Source organism: Balaenoptera musculus, chromosome 3 (genome assembly GCF_009873245.2).
Source record: "Balaenoptera musculus isolate JJ_BM4_2016_0621 chromosome 3, mBalMus1.pri.v3, whole genome shotgun sequence".
In the NCBI taxonomy this organism is placed as follows: domain Eukaryota; kingdom Metazoa; phylum Chordata; class Mammalia; order Artiodactyla; family Balaenopteridae; genus Balaenoptera; species Balaenoptera musculus.
The window spans coordinates 55,845,352-55,860,985 of NC_045787.1; the positions used below are offsets into that span (position 1 = coordinate 55,845,352).

General features: G+C 36.7%; 1 protein-coding gene across 4 annotated transcripts in view; it reads left to right on the top strand.

Annotated features, from left to right (window-relative positions):
* The window catches only part of TNPO1 (transportin 1), an 87,411-nt gene that overhangs the window by 24,855 nt on the left and 46,922 nt on the right, over nucleotides 1–15,634 (top strand). The window contains exons 1-5 of one of the 4 annotated variants that reach the window (XM_036845793.1): nucleotides 4,751–4,875; nucleotides 5,009–5,122; nucleotides 7,907–7,982; nucleotides 12,049–12,198; nucleotides 15,131–15,237. In XM_036845793.1, the coding sequence (XP_036701688.1) occupies nucleotides 5,018–5,122; nucleotides 7,907–7,982; nucleotides 12,049–12,198; nucleotides 15,131–15,237 (438 nt within the window). In that variant the 5' untranslated portion in view covers nucleotides 4,751–4,875; nucleotides 5,009–5,017. Of the gene's footprint in view, nucleotides 1–4,750; nucleotides 4,876–5,008; nucleotides 5,123–5,377; nucleotides 5,717–7,906; nucleotides 7,983–12,048; nucleotides 12,199–15,130; nucleotides 15,238–15,634 lie in introns of those variants that run through there. The other 3 variants (XM_036845794.1, XM_036845792.1, XM_036845791.1) reach the window with 3 other exon arrangements.

The window sequence follows — 15,634 nt, forward strand, 5'->3', positions numbered from 1 at the left end:
TCCTAGATGTTCATCATTAAGAACTGTCTGGAGCCCTGAATGACTTTTGAATGTCCCATTAGGGAGTTACATAGGTGAAAAAAATCTGTTCATAGCTGTCAGAGCCTAGAGCCTAACTTAGTTTCACATATACACATGGAAGTTTTTGCAGAATTTTAATTAAATGTTGAGTTTTCCAGGAATAAAACTACTGTATTATTGAAGGAAGATTGTACCTTGTTTTGCGTGGGACTCTGCGAAGAATTGTTCACCATTTTGGGAAATCATGTCACTGATGGCAACATTTATCACATTCATGGTGATTCACCATATAGGTGGAAACATTTGACTGCTCAGTAAATATTTGTTTGAATTTAATTGAAATTAGGAGAGAAGAAAGACTCTGAAGCATATGGGAGAAAAGCACATCTTTCTTCCTGGCAGAATATTTTCTTTTTTTTCCTATTGCACTTCAATCGCATACTTCATTCATAGATAGTGCATGTGTCTCTGTCACTAAATGAGAACTTAGGGCAAGAACAGTATTTTACTTACCTTTGAATCTCTAATGCTCACTGACTACATGGTAGTTGCTCAGCTTAATATTTATTCAGTTGAATTAATGGACAATAATAGTATTTGAGTAATGAGCAACAATAGTATTTATTCAGCAAATACTTACTGAATCACTCTGCTAGAGTGATTCAAAGGGGCAAAAAGATACTGTCACTGCTCCCAACACATGATGTGTTGCTAAGACAGACCTGGAAATAATTATAATATGACAGTTTGTGAAAAGGAAATAGCCATAAACTATAGATTTGTAATGAAAAAAATACTTAAGTCTTGTGGGAAGGTCCTACAATAATGTTACAGAAGAGAAATAGTATCCAGTACCAATCATAGTGCCAAGGAAGACTCTCAGTAAATACTGGGAAACTGAGTAGAGGAGCATATATCTGAAGAGTGAGATGGAGTTTGCCAAATGGTCATATTTAAAGAGTTCACTCCAGACAGGAAGTCCCTATTCAAAGGCTCAGAGGTATGAGAGGCGCAGCTGGTATTGCTGGAGCATAAAAGTTGGAGGTTGAGTTGTAAGAGATAAAGCTGTCCCTGGAGGTGATGGACCAGATCATGAAGAGCCTCTTCCATGAAAAAGAAGTTAGATTTCATCTTGCAGGCAGCAGAAAATCATTGATGGATGTAACAAACAAAGCCACTAAATTTCAAACCATACTGTATGCCAGGCAAGTATCTATAATCCTATTACAGAGTCAGTATGTTCTCATTTTATAGTTGGGAAACTGAGGCTCAGAGAGATTAATTAACTTGCGCAGGTTTTCACTGCTACTAAGTGAAAGAACTAGGATTTAAATTTAGGTTGGTTGAGTCCAGCCCTTCTGTCTGCCTTATGTTTACTTTTTCAACCAGTCTGGCTTCTTTACCTCTCATAAACTCTAGTAAATTCAAATTTTTAATGTAAATTCAAGTTCTTAACAGTTTAGGACTAGAGTAAGTTTTAGTCTTCTGAAGGCCAAGATGTTATCTTACAGTAACTTACCTCTTGCAAGCTTTTTATTCTGGTGCCAGCTTCTGTATAGATAGTTCAAATAACTGTCTTGGCTTATTGAAATGCCTTTTGTGGGGGAGCGGGGACTTACCATTGAATGTCATGGGCCAATCAGCGTGATTTGTGTACTCTAAAAGAGAAAAATTTGAAGTACTATTTCCCTTTTCTGAAACATTTCTGAGTCTTCAGTGTGCAAAAAGAATAGTAACTATTTTAAGAAAATTTAATATTAATCTTGATATTCTATTTAATTAATATAGATGTAGTTTACTGTTTAAATAAACGATTTCTACCTCATAATTCTGGTGTGCTTGGTTAGCTTGAAGTACTTCAGACATTATCTAAATAACCCTGCGATATCTCTGGCTACCCTAGGATAAGATTCTTCCTAATTTTAATGGCTATGAAAATTTGGTAAGTTCTGGAGATAGAGGTGGCAATGGTTGTACAACAATGAAAATGTACTTAATGCCACTGAACTGTACACTTTAAATGGTTAAAATGCTAAATTTTATATTATGTATATTTTACCACAATTAAAAAATGTGGTATAGAAGTTCAGAGTGGCCTGAGATCTCTTATCAAGCAATTAACAATCAAATATTTTTGAGAGCCTTTTGTTCCAGATAACTTGAGTAAGGTGTGAGGGAACAGTTTATCTCAGTTCTTCCTATCTCATCATCATAGGCTGATCACATTAAATGTTCTTAATACTAAGCTATTCAAAAAGAAAAAGAATTCTGTTGATTTGATGCAGGGATAAAGAAGGAAGCATGGTAATGATATGGGGCAGCCATCCTCGGGATAGGTATGATGAAGGTATCTTTTGGACTTGGCTGCTGTTGGCCCCTGGCATTAGTTTCTTTTTCAGAAAGGCAGCTAAGGAGTTAAGTAGGTATCCAGTTGTCACCTCAACAGGTGGGATATGCATGGTAGCAGCTCAACTCATAACTAAGGCTCAGACTTTAAGGTTCCTCACCCCCTCTTCACCCACTCCCTCCCCCGTCCAGGAACAGGAGAAATTTTAAATGTTCACCCATTAGATTAACCAAAATTAAAAGAACGTGCTGGTGGATATATGGGAAACATATTATTGGTGAGTGTGGATTTCAGCTGTTTTTGGAAAGTAACCTGGTAATAACTATTAGAAATGTTTAAATACACATACTTTTGGCCTAATAATCACACTGGGTTGCCATTACTGGCTAGGGGGACATTAGTACAAGAATGTTTTTTGCCGTGTTGTTTGTAGTCACAAAAAAGTAGAAGCAACCTGGAAGCCAATCAGGAAATAGTTGAACAAGTTATGTTCTATCCATTCTAAAGACCAATGTGCATCTATTAAAAAGTGAAAAGTTAAATCTATATGTAGTGGCCTGGAATGATGGCCATGCAATATTATGTGTTTTAAAGTTTTTAGTTAATAGAGTGTAGTATGTGGCATGATCCTAAAAAACAAACCAGAACTATGTGTATGTTTGAGAATAGAGAAAGGTGTAGAAGGATTCATATCAAACTGTTGAAACTGATTCTGTCAGGGAGGTAAGCTTAGTGATGGAATTGAATTAACTATTTTGTACAACCATGTTGTTTGATTTGTTGTAATATTGTTTTTGTAAAGTTTTTTTGAAGTTTCTGAAGTAAAAAAGTCAAGAGGGAAAGGGGAGAGGTCTATAGTGATAGAAATTATAATAGGGATTATGGCATGGGTTGATGACTGAGAATGGGTACAAGAGAAACCTTGGTACTGGTAATGATCTTTATCTTGATGTGGATGTTGGTCACACAGGTATTCACAGGTATTCATTTTATAAAAATCCATCTAGTTGTATGCTTATGATTTGTACAGGTTATTGTATAATATCAATTAAAAGTTTATTAAAATTATGGCACGTCAATACAATGGAATACTTTTTAAAAAAATACTTTTAATATTTAATGATATATGGAATTGGCCAAGAAACAAGACAATCCCATTATTATAAAATATATAAACACACAGAATGAAGACTGGCATAAAAACACTACAGTATTATTAATAGATATTATGTCCAGATATCATTTTTGTTTTGGGGGGTTTTGTTTGGGGGTTGGGTCATTTAGGAAGTTGATAGAATTTGGTGAGCAAAGCCAGACTACAGGATATTAAGCGGAAAATAAAGGTGAAGAAGGAGAGAGGAAAAGGTTTTTTAAAAATAGAAAAACACTGCTAACTAGAGAGGTACTGTAAGGTCAGGTAATTTTTTTTAACCCCTGCTAGGAAGGGACTAAATTCAGCTGTCAAACCATCAAGTAGTAGTAGATCCATATGAAAAAAAATCCTCTCCTTCAGCAAATTCAGTTTGATTTTTACAATAATTCATGCCTGATACTTAAGTTTTGTTTTTGTTTAAGCATTTAGTTTTAAAGGAACTGTCATCGATAAGGTAGTTTCCATTGATTGTAGCAGATGCAACTCATGGTAGTTTAAGAAACCTATATTCTCCTCCCAATCTTAACTAATTAACTGTTGTAATTTCCTCTGATCTTTTTGCTCTATAGTTGCCACATGGGGGCAAATAATACTTCCTCCGGTCGGAGTGATAATAAAATGAGAAAATGTATGTGAAAACACGTTAATAGAATTAAACACTATCCAGTTGTAAAATTGCGTTATTTTTCTTGTTTTTCTTCAGCCCGAAGTCATTAGTTGTGAAATGCGGTTATTTCAGGTGGAGTTTATTTCACGTAAAGAGTTCAAAAGTTGAAGTTTATGAAAGGATGCATTTTTTCGGTCAAATTATGCAAATGTAAATGCAACATGTAGTGTTTATCGAAGTGTGGGTTGTGATTGCAATGCATCTTTAATATTTTAGACTAAATATTAGTATTTAGTGCTTTATATATCAAACTGAAATGTAAACATTTTTATTTCTTCTCTTTAAGTATTGTTGAGCTGTCAGGGGAATTACCAGGCTTTCGTCCTTATTACAGTCATTCTTAATCACTAACCATGTTAACTTAAAATGACTGAAACCCAAAATCAGATCTCTTCAGGTGTTTCGCAGGGATTTTGATAAGGACTTGATTTTTGATTAGCCCTTAAATCAGTAATAATCTGGATGGAACTAGAGTTGGGTTGGAGAAAACTGCGTGGCACTAGGACCCAGGGGGCTCCCGTGAGCGGATCTAGGGGCCAGATTGCAAATTCGCGGTGACTCAGTCTGGTCGGCTCCTTGCGCTCGGCGGCCGCGGCGGCAGCAGCAGCAGACATTGGCGGCCGAGCTGCTAGGATCAGTTTCCCTGGGTTTCACCGTCCGAGACTTCTTTCGGGGCGCCCCAGGCAGGTCCGAGGCGTCCGGGGAGCGCAGGGGTCGTTCTGGCGGGGAGGAGGGGGGTGCTTGGCGCGGGAAGCCCTCGGGCCTGTGCACGGGGAGTAACATTTGCTCCGTCTCTTCCTGTGTCTGGCTTTATTTGCAGCAAACCAAGATGGAGTATGAGTGGAAACCTGACGAGCAAGGGCTTCAGCAAATCCTGCAGCTGCTGAAGGAGTCCCAGTCCCCCGACACCACCATCCAGAGAACCGTGCAACAAGTATCCTTTCCGAGGCCTCGCCGCCGCCCGCGCAGCTTGCCCCGCGCGGGGCCCGCTCTCGGCGGCCGGGTGGCTCCCGCCGCCCCTCCCCCTCCTCCCGCTCCCCGGATCCCTCCGCCCTTCGTCCGCCCGCCGCCGCCGCCCCTGCCCGCCGCCTCGCGCACGCGGCCCTCGTGCCTCCGTTTCGGAGCGCCGCAGCGCCCGCCGGTTTCCGGCCCGCGGGAGGCTGGGGGCTCCTGGCCGCCGCCCGGGATCGCGACATGTGAGCCGGCCGCTCGTCACGTCCCCGCCCGCCGCTGACCGGCTGAGGGGGTGGAGAGCGGAGCAGCCGGGTGCCGGCGCGGACCCCCGACCGACGCCCCGGCCCACACAATGCGCGGAGGGGGCGGCGGGCAGAGCGCTGCATGCGCGGCGGAGATCGGCGGCCTGAGTGGGGTGGAGCTGGCGCGGGGTTTGAACCGCCTGGGGTGTTGGGCCTGGGGTTTCTGCCAGGCCCTTGCCCGGAAGGGCTGGAAACCAAGAAGTGAGGGGTCTCAGGCCTCTCACCCCGGGGCTGTTCGTGCCAACACCTGTTGCGAGCTCCCTGCCTCCCGAGTGAGATTTTCTTTTTAAATCTTTGCCTCAAGACGGTCTGCTCAGTTACCAAGTCTTTACCGAGTTTGCTGGTCCTATTACTACGGATTTAGAGGCAGAAAGACTTAAGAGAAGAAGCAAAACCTCTACTGTGTGTACTTTCTGTAGTGCCCTAAACTGTGGTCAAATGGAGAGCTCTTGCTGCATCCAATAAGGGAAACAAATTCACCCGATCAGAAATAACCGTTTTATCTCTTATTTTAAGACGAAGTTAATTGTTTAGGAAACTTAAGTCTGCTGTTTGCAAAAAAAAAAAAAAACAATTCTTAATTTTTATTGTTAATAAACAGGGAAAATTGCTTAGTATGGAATTTGGTAAGTAAGCTCTTTTGGCGTAGTTTGGACGTATTTAAATTTAAAACACTATAAACGTTAAGTTAAATACAGTTACTTGAGAAGTTCTGGTAAATAAGTTTCTCAAAGAAGTACTGCATTGCTGTAACTTAAAATTTTTCAGTAGGTAAGTATCTAGCCTTTTGGTTAATTAATACTGCTTATTTTAAAATGGAGGTGTTAATGATTTAGGTCTACTTGGTTTGGTTTTTTTTTTTAAGCCATTTCGCTTGTATACTGCTAGTACTGAGGGAAGAATAGTCGTTTTGGGGTGTATTGGAGCTTGTATTTGAAGCATTGTTGTGGCTCAGTCTTAATTTGTGTTGTCATAGCTGTAGAAATGATAAATGTTGATATTTGATGAATTGTAGGTGTTATGTGACAGTTAATTTCTTAAGTTAGCCAATCCCAAAACTGCATTGTAATTTCTTGTACAGCACTGTATATCATAATTTTTTGTTTTAGTACATATTTATTAAGTACCTTTTATATGCTCAGTATTATGCGTGCGCTAGGAATCAAATTTACGGTTTATTCTGTGTGCCTGGAGCATAGTATGCCCTCTGCATAAGGAACAAATTAAATTTCAGTAGATAAAGGTTAATAGTATTTTAAAAATACGCACTGCTTTATATTTTCAGAGTGCCTAATAATGACCTTGTTCTTTTGTGTCTCCTTTGGAAGGAATGTAATTATTGTTTTTGTATAGGCTTGAGCACTTTCAGAAAGACCGTTATACTATTATGGATAGATAGCTCAAGTTCTAAGAAAGTGAACCTTATCAGGAAATATTTATAAAAAATTATTAGCATATCAGCATGCTGTTAATCTTGGCTGTTCACTAAAGAAAGAAATCACTAGGATTTTTTTGGTCAAAGAAAGTACACCTTGGAATTTTTCTAGAGAAATGTATTTTGATATTAATTTATGTTCCGAGCACTGAACACTGAGAGTATTCTAGTGTATAATAAGTAGCTAATATGGTGTGCCTAGAGTGTGTATCGTGGATTTAATTTAAAGATTTAAGTCTATTGAGAAAATTCTGTCTAATAAAACACAATTAGAGGTGTTATTAAAAAGCATGTTAGGGATTAGAGGGCATGAAGAAAGACATAGTAGACCAACCATTATGTCATTGTTGCCTGCCAACAGAATGAAATACCTGCGTGTTGGTGTCACTGGAAACGTTAGGTCTTGTTGGGGGGTGGGGGGCAAAACTGTAGAACTGTTGCAGTGTAGTAATTTCATAATACTGACTGTTATATAATAAGGTTTGATATGTAGATTTGCACATAAATAGCATTTTATCTTAACTTTTTGAATTCTAAAGAACAAATGAGTCTGATAAAAGCACTTTAAGTTAAAAGGCGATTTTATAAAGTTAATTTCCCTAAGTGATCTTTAAGACACTTGTTTTTGTTTCTTTGGGGTGCTTTTCATTTTTGTCATTTTATACTTAAATACCTTTCTGATTAGGGGTTTTTTTTTAAGTTCAAATAAATCAAAGAAATTGTTTTGAAAATTTTTTCCATATGATATGCGCCTGTGCTGAAGGTGGAGCTTGGCTTATGTTGTCTTGAATATAATTGATGTAAAATATTAATATTTCAGCCATAAAGCGCACAAGAGGTTTAACACAACCATTGGTGTGTTCTTGGAATAGCATATTGATGGTTTTAATAAGATAACTTTATTCTTACTGGAAAAAATGCAAGGCTAAAAATCACAAAAGAGATTCTTGATTTTAGGTTAAAAGTGCCTAATTCCTTCCTTAGATTAATTACACTGAGAAGTTTCCTTAACTACTGTTTGTTCTAGAAACTGGAACAACTCAATCAATATCCAGACTTTAACAACTACCTGATTTTTGTTCTTACAAAATTAAAATCTGAAGGTAAGTAGGGTTTGTGTTGGTAACTACTTAAAAGTTTCTTACACTTCAAATTTTGTCTTTGAGATGTGTTAAAATATACGAAGAGTGACTTATTTCAAAGGATTTCATTTTGTAGTAACCACTTGCTTTAAAGATGTGGAATGAAAGAGCTACTATCACTCTAAGCATTTGGATGCTTAATGAGCATTCAGTTGTTAATTGGGTGTTTTTGTAATAAATTCACTCATTCTTTGCAAATGAAAAGAATGTTGCAAAGTCTACTTTGGTGCTTTGCTTCAGTCCTTTTACATGACTGTCATAGAGATTGATTTCTTTTAATACACAGATTGAATGCAGGATTTGCTAAATAACTGACTATATGTGTGATCATATTTGTATGATTAAAAGTTCATATAACCAAAATGAAAAGTCATGTATAATCCCATCACTCAGAGACAGTTGTTAATCTCTTAATTCTGTACTCCTTTATATGGCTATGTACTGTTTTAAATTTTAACCAGAAAAAGGATCATTCGATTTATAGACTCCTGTAACTTTTTTAAACCTAACAGTATACATGAAACTTTTTCATTAACTATTCTACAACAGTTTAAAATTACCTCTATATAACAGCCTGATTTTTAAATGACATGATCATCTGATTTTTTTTTTTAAAGATGTAGATATGTAATGACCTGATTCTTTTTTTTAATTATTTTTATTTATTTATTTATTTATTTATGGCTGTGTTGGGTCTACGCTTCTGTGCGAGGGCTTTCTCTAGTTGCGGCAAGTGGGGGCCGCTCTTCATCGCGGTGCGCGGGCCTCTCACTATCGCGACCTCTCTGTTGCGGAGCGCAGGCTCAGTTAGTTGTGGCTCACGGGCCTAGTTGCTCCGCGGCATGTGGGATCTTCCCAGACCAGGGCTCGAACCCGTGTTCCCTGCATTGGCAGGCAGACTCTCAACCACTGCGCCACCAGGGAAGCCCAGATCATCTGATTTTTAAATGACACGGTCATTTGATTGTTTCTAATACAAGTAATGTGTCCATCTCGACTTTATTCATTTCACAAGTATTTATTGAGCACCTCTTCTTTGCCAGGCAGTTTGCTCGCTCAGGGACAATAAAAGTGAACAAAATAAATGAGCATCTGCCCTCGTGGCGCTTACATTGTAGTGAGAGGTGTTCTTCGTAGAGTTATTTGAGTATTCCCTTCCTGGAACATTGTCAGACACCCAGAACGCACTCAAGTATTTTTTGAGCAACTGACTGGCCTCTAAGTGAAAGCACCATACCCTTTCAGAAGCCATAGTGCAATTAGTAAAAACTACTACACTTGGAGTTGAGAAATAAGTCTTAGACTCTGACACTCATTTCACCTCTCTTGCTTTTTTCAGCTACAAAATGCCTGTGTTAGCCTACCAGACCGTCCATAAGGTTTCAACTCCAAGCACTAGCGAGTGCGTTAATGGCCTTAAAATCTCACTAATCTTGTATTTATTCAGATTTTAATAATTCATGCACAGTATAATGATTTATTTTGAATTATTTTCAAATTTTCTAGTTAATTTTAGGGATTTTAATTGGTGATTGAGGCATGTAAGAGAAACTTCTTAAATTTCTAAATTTAAATTTTAAGAAACTAGAAAGTCCTTCAACATATCTTTACATTCAGCAATTAATATTCCTAGTTTGATAAATATACATTAATGTGATGTGTTATTTCTTAATATAGAAATCTTATTTTTCCCACATCATAGTTGTAATCAGATAATTCTATAAGGACTTAAAGATTTAGTAAATGAATTTTTCTAAACTATATTGTTTAATTTGAAAAATTTAAGTTTGTTTTCACCAAGTCATCTATTCTGTCATGTCCTCATCCTGAATTCCAAATATTAAGATTGGTATAATATTATACTCTTTCTTAAAACTTTTTTGGGCTATGAGGATACATCAGAAGTATTTTTAAAAGCAGACAAACTTACAATTCAAATAGCAGCAAGAGAGGTTGGGTGTGTAACTGCCTCCCAAAAGACCTATTAATTACAAAACCACAAAATGTTGGAAAGGATTTTATGTAATACTTGGTATTTCTTCCCGTGTTTATTGATTTATTTGGGACATAAGTTTGCTATATCTAGTTTTCTATTTAAAAAAATTAGCATTGATGCCATCCATATTAGAGAAGGAACATAAGTAAATTCTTGAAATGAAAATGCTTATTTATTTAGGAACCTTTTTGCCATTCCTCATGTGAATTTGTTTACACTGAATCATGGAGTAAAATTTTAGATGTGGAGAGACCTCAGAGATCAGCTCATCTCCTTCCCTCACTTTACAGATGAGAATTGAGACCTAGTAAAGTAGTCTTTTTAAAAAGAGGATGTGGTTAATTTTTTGGCCCTTCTAAATGAATTTGGGACTGGGGATATTTTTAATTAAAATAAGTATTTTGATATAAAATATTTTATGTTTTTAATTTTAAATCATTTCACCTCGTGATTTTTTTAAAACTTCATCTTGTAATCTTAATTGTAAAAATGATATAGTGTATTTCTTATAAACAAATACACATGCCATTTAAAATTACATGACTGAATTATTAATGGCTGACTTAAGACAAAAAAGCCTATTGCTCGAAGAAGTTAAATTTATAAAGTTAAATAAATCTATTCATTTATTTTATGGAAGTTTTAAACTTTCAAGAGAATTTAGAAGTGTTTTTGTTTCATTATAGGTTACTGATTGAATGATGGTAATTGAAACCAGGAAGAAATTTTTAGAGGGTGACATAAAAAGCTCGTAGGCTATATTGCTGTGATGGCTTGAATGGGGTTTATATGCAAAGAAACACTATCTTTTTGCCTCCCCCTGTCCTGTACCCCTGAAGATTTCAATGCCAATCAGACTTTGAGAGCATACTACTAGCTAGAACAAGCTTGGGTGGTTTTATTTTTTAGTAAAGTACGTAAAACAGGAGTGCTGAAACAGCATATTGTGTTCAATACACCAGCTGTTCATGTCTTCTAGCCCTTTGAGGAGGGTGATCCTGTACCGTGCATCGAGTGTAGGCTCTGGAGCCGGACTCCTAAGGTTGATGTTTTGGCTTCCCCACTTCGTAGCCTTGTGTGACTTTGGTAAAGGCCTCAGTTTCCTTGTTTGTGCAGTGGAGATAATAATTCCTGTCTCATGAGGTTGTGAGGATTAAATGCAAACTACTTGGAAAGCACTTAGCAGTGTTTAGTACCTAATAAACATTCAGAAAATGTTAACTGTTGCTAACATTGTTGGTGATGAGGCCAATTGTTAAAGCATTGGTTATATTCTAATATTAAATTGGTTCTTGGAAAATTTGTTAGTACCATCTACGGATTAAACTTCTTTTACGTAGATTCTGTTTTTTAAAAACTTCTGGAAATTTAAATATTGTTTTACCCCCCACCCCCTTTTTTTTTTTTTTTTTTTAGCTCAGAGGCAAGTGAAAAACATGATATAAATGAACGGCAGTTATTTGTATGTGAAGGTGATCCCATATGTTCTTTGTCCACTTAATTTTTTAATAGGCTATCTTTAGTGACTAATACTTTCAGATCTGTAATTTGATGTTCATATCAGGTTCCAATAAAGCTTGAGTACATTGGCCATATATAAACTAAATTAACTCTTAAATTAAATCAGTGGTTCTCAACCAGGCGCAGTTTTGTGTGTTCCCCCCCCCCCCTTCCCGCTGCCCAATGAGACATTTGACATTATCTGGAGACATTTTTGGTTGTCACAACTTGGAGAGGTAATACTGGCACCTATGGCCAGTGATACTGCTAAACATCTCACAGTGCACAGGACAGCACTCCTCAACAAAGAATTACCTGGCCCAAAATGTCAATAGTGCCAAGGTTGAGAAACCCTGAACTATAAATCATGGAGCTAATCCTTGGATAATCATTTATGGTATTTTTTTTCCTGGTTATAGCAAATTAATGAAATGTTACAATCAGTTTCTGAATACATTTTTAAAGTTACCGTTCTTGGTATATTTTGAAATGAAAACTACTTTAAAACTCAGTGCTGTTGTTCTGTTACAGATGAACCCACAAGATCATTGAGTGGTCTCATTTTGAAGAATAACGTGAAAGCACACTTTCAGAACTTCCCAAATGGTGTAACAGACTTTATTAAGAGTGAATGTTTAAACAATATTGGTGACTCCTCTCCTTTGATTAGAGCTACTGTAGGTAAGTAATCTGTTACAATTTTGCTTATCCTGTTTGTAACTGGGTTGGTTTCTGACATGACAGACCATTTCCATAGGAATTTTTATCATCCATTTCATGTTGAATTGTGATGGGGAAAATTTTTCATTGCTGCTTTTGAAATAATGTTACTAAAAGCTCTCTTAATCCAGTGAGACCAGGTTCACTAGTAGTTGCTTAATCAAAGTTGGTTACAGTGGGGCATTAACAAGTGATATTAATCTAGGACTACTGTTTTTTCTGTGGGTTCCTTAATTATGTCTTCCTTGTGTCATACATGGGGTATAATTTCCAGTTTCACTTTCTTTTGCATGTAAAGAAAAACTTCTTTGTAAAACATCTTCCGTGTAGGACCTTAGATTTTCACTGTATCCCCCCCTTGTTTTTAATTCATATTTGCCTTGTCTGTACCTAATTACAGTAATTTTTGAGTCTTTTAAGTGTTCAACTTGTTTTCAGTGAAAGAACAACTTTCTACCATTTTATGAAAGACTGTGTTAAAATGCTTAGTTTATAGTAACTGGAATAAGTAGGTTTGGGAGCCAATACAACTGACTGTGGGTAAGCACACACATCATCTGGTAGAAGCAGAAATAGACATGTACTGCAGAATAGCCCACCAATGGGTAGATTCCATATGCCATGAGGTTTCAGCAGCTATGTTTTACAAGGACCTGGAAAGCCTCTGTTAATCTGGCAGGTTGGTTAAATGGAATTCAGTAAAGAACCTCCATAATGAGTCAGTCATTTTCATTAAAAGTTCTTTGCTTTTGTATATTTTGTCTCATGGTAGGTTTGAAAAGTACCCAGTTCATCTCTGACTCAAAAAGCAGAGGCTCTGTAACTTCCCTCCAAATATTAAACATTGCCATTATTAACACTGATTTTAAATAGGATAGGTAGAGGGCATTTTTACTTTGAGGAAAGGGTCTCCCTAGGTTATTCTGATAGACCCTCATATACTCCTAATTTTCTACCAGACTCTTGACAGTGGTAAAAAGGATGGTGAGTGTATACCAGTCTTTTTAAAAATTTTTTAATCTTAACAGTACATACGGTAAATCTTGCCAAGGAAGTGTACTGGGAAGGACCACATTTCAGTGACTGTGTGGTAATCCATTAGAGAGGTGTAAAATTGTTTCTCCTTGTTAAAGAATGTATGGTTTGTAATTTTATTATTTCAGTGAACATCCTTTTATGTATTTCATACACAGGTGAGAAAGTTTCTATAGAATTCATTCGTAGAAGTAGTATTACTGGGTCAGAGTGTTTTTTAAACATTTAAAATTTTAATAGGTATTGCCAGGCACATCAGTTTTCACTCCCATCTTTGTTGAGTCCACTGAGAATTACAGTTTTTCACTTTTTGCAACTGCGTTGGCATTAGAATATTTTTTGAGAGTGGATGAGATTATATGGGGCCAAATTAATTTGAATTTGTCAGTCTGTCAACATTCTTTAATATTCTCTCAGCAGAAGTCATGAATGTCAGCAGACTCTTAGTACCAAGTTTTAGTTTGTGTTTAATTTTTATTATTGCTTGTTTTAAGACATGTTTGGTTTCCTTTAGGCAGATCCAGAAATTTCTCTTTCCCTCAATTCTTTCATGTCTTAACTTCAGGAAAGAATACGTGGCAAGAAGGAACAGATCTACTGTTAGTCTCGCTGCTTTTTGATCTTACTAGAAGGCCACTTAATTGTACGGGTTATATCTTAAAAATGCTGTCATTTTAAGACCCTTACCATATAATTTAGTTTTTCTTGTGGAGAGTAAATTTTTCTTGTGGAGAGTAAATACTCTTTACATTTTTTAACTCTTTACCATTGGGAGCAACCTTCCCAAAACTAACAATGGAAAACTCAAAGAGAATTTATATACACAGACAGTAGAATTTGCTGTTCAATAATAATTATTGAGTATTTACTATATGCCTGGCACTTTGTGTGCCTATCTCACTGAATTCTCAAAATAACTATGAAGAGAGAACTTTTTCTCTTCTTTTAAATTTTTTTTACAGAGTAGTATTTTGAATTACATATAATTTGCCTACTGTTAGTTTATACTCTTAATTAAGGTGCTAAAAGATCTGTAATCACCAGGCATATTACATTATGGTACTAATATTAAATTTACTAAGGCAGAGAAAAATACAAAATTTTTGTGTTACATACATATTTCTGTATTTGCATGATCCTGAGCTATTACAGCTAAGCCACACAACACAGTTGAAATAATCCAGTCAGAGTGACATGATCAGTCAGCCTATGCCACTAGCCTCCATGATCCAAAATCGCTTTGCCAGTGATTCATCCTTGGAATGTTCTGGGCTAATGGCTTATGTACTTTCTCTCTCCCTGCCCTGAGTCATGGCTTTGATCCTAGGTTAAGTCAGAGAGCTGATCTTACCCCTTTTATGTGTTTTTATTTGAATCTAACAGACCTCATACTCATCACCCAGTGATAAGTGCTGCTAATAACATTTTGGTGTATTTCTTTCTACTCTTTTGTATATAATTTTTATAAAATAGGGGTAATTTTAATTAGTAGAACTATTCTTGATATTGTTGGAGAAGAGCAGGTTGTAGTCTTTTGTACAGGTACTTGTTAAAAATACAAAGAGGGTGAAGTGTTGGAAAACAAGATTAGAAATGGATCTGATTTATGTTGGGGTTTCCACAGATGTACTGTGGTGATACAGTGATCCTTGGTGAATGTTACTGTTGACGTGGTTTGCAAGTCATACACTGATTTGGAACATTTAAACTGTATGTGTGTGTGTGTGTGTGCACGTGCATGCGTGTGCACACACACCAACGTGCAAACGTGAGCACTCACATTGGCTTGTGGTGGTTCACAAGGCAGTATCTAACATAATGCAGTCAGATTTCCTAAAGGGGTGTGTTTTCTTTCAAGGTATTTTGATTACAACTATAGCTTCCAAGGGAGAATTGCAGAATTGGCCTGACCTCTTACCAAAACTCTGTAGCCTGTTGGATTCTGAAGATTACAACACTTGCGAGGTAAGGATTTTTGCTTCATATATAATTTTTCTATTTTTCTTTTCATGTTTATTAGTAATATTGAGAAAAAATAATTCCTCTGAAACATATAACTTCAAAACTTAGAAGCCTAAAGTTACCTTTTTGTTTTACGTTAGTGATCGTGTATCTTACTGTTTAAAGACCGTTAAGTTATAAAACCTGTTTACTATATTTCCTACAAGGAAATATCTTCTGTCTTTGTATTTTAAAACTATTCTTGGGTGTGTGTATATGTAATCAGCAGAGCAATTGTCAAGCTTAATCAGGTGAAGTAGTATTTTTCGAAGATGGGCTTAATTAAATTTACCAAATTCCCAGACTGGGTACATTTTCAGTGTCTCTAAGTTGTTTTTGTGCCTCTTGTTGTATGGTATGT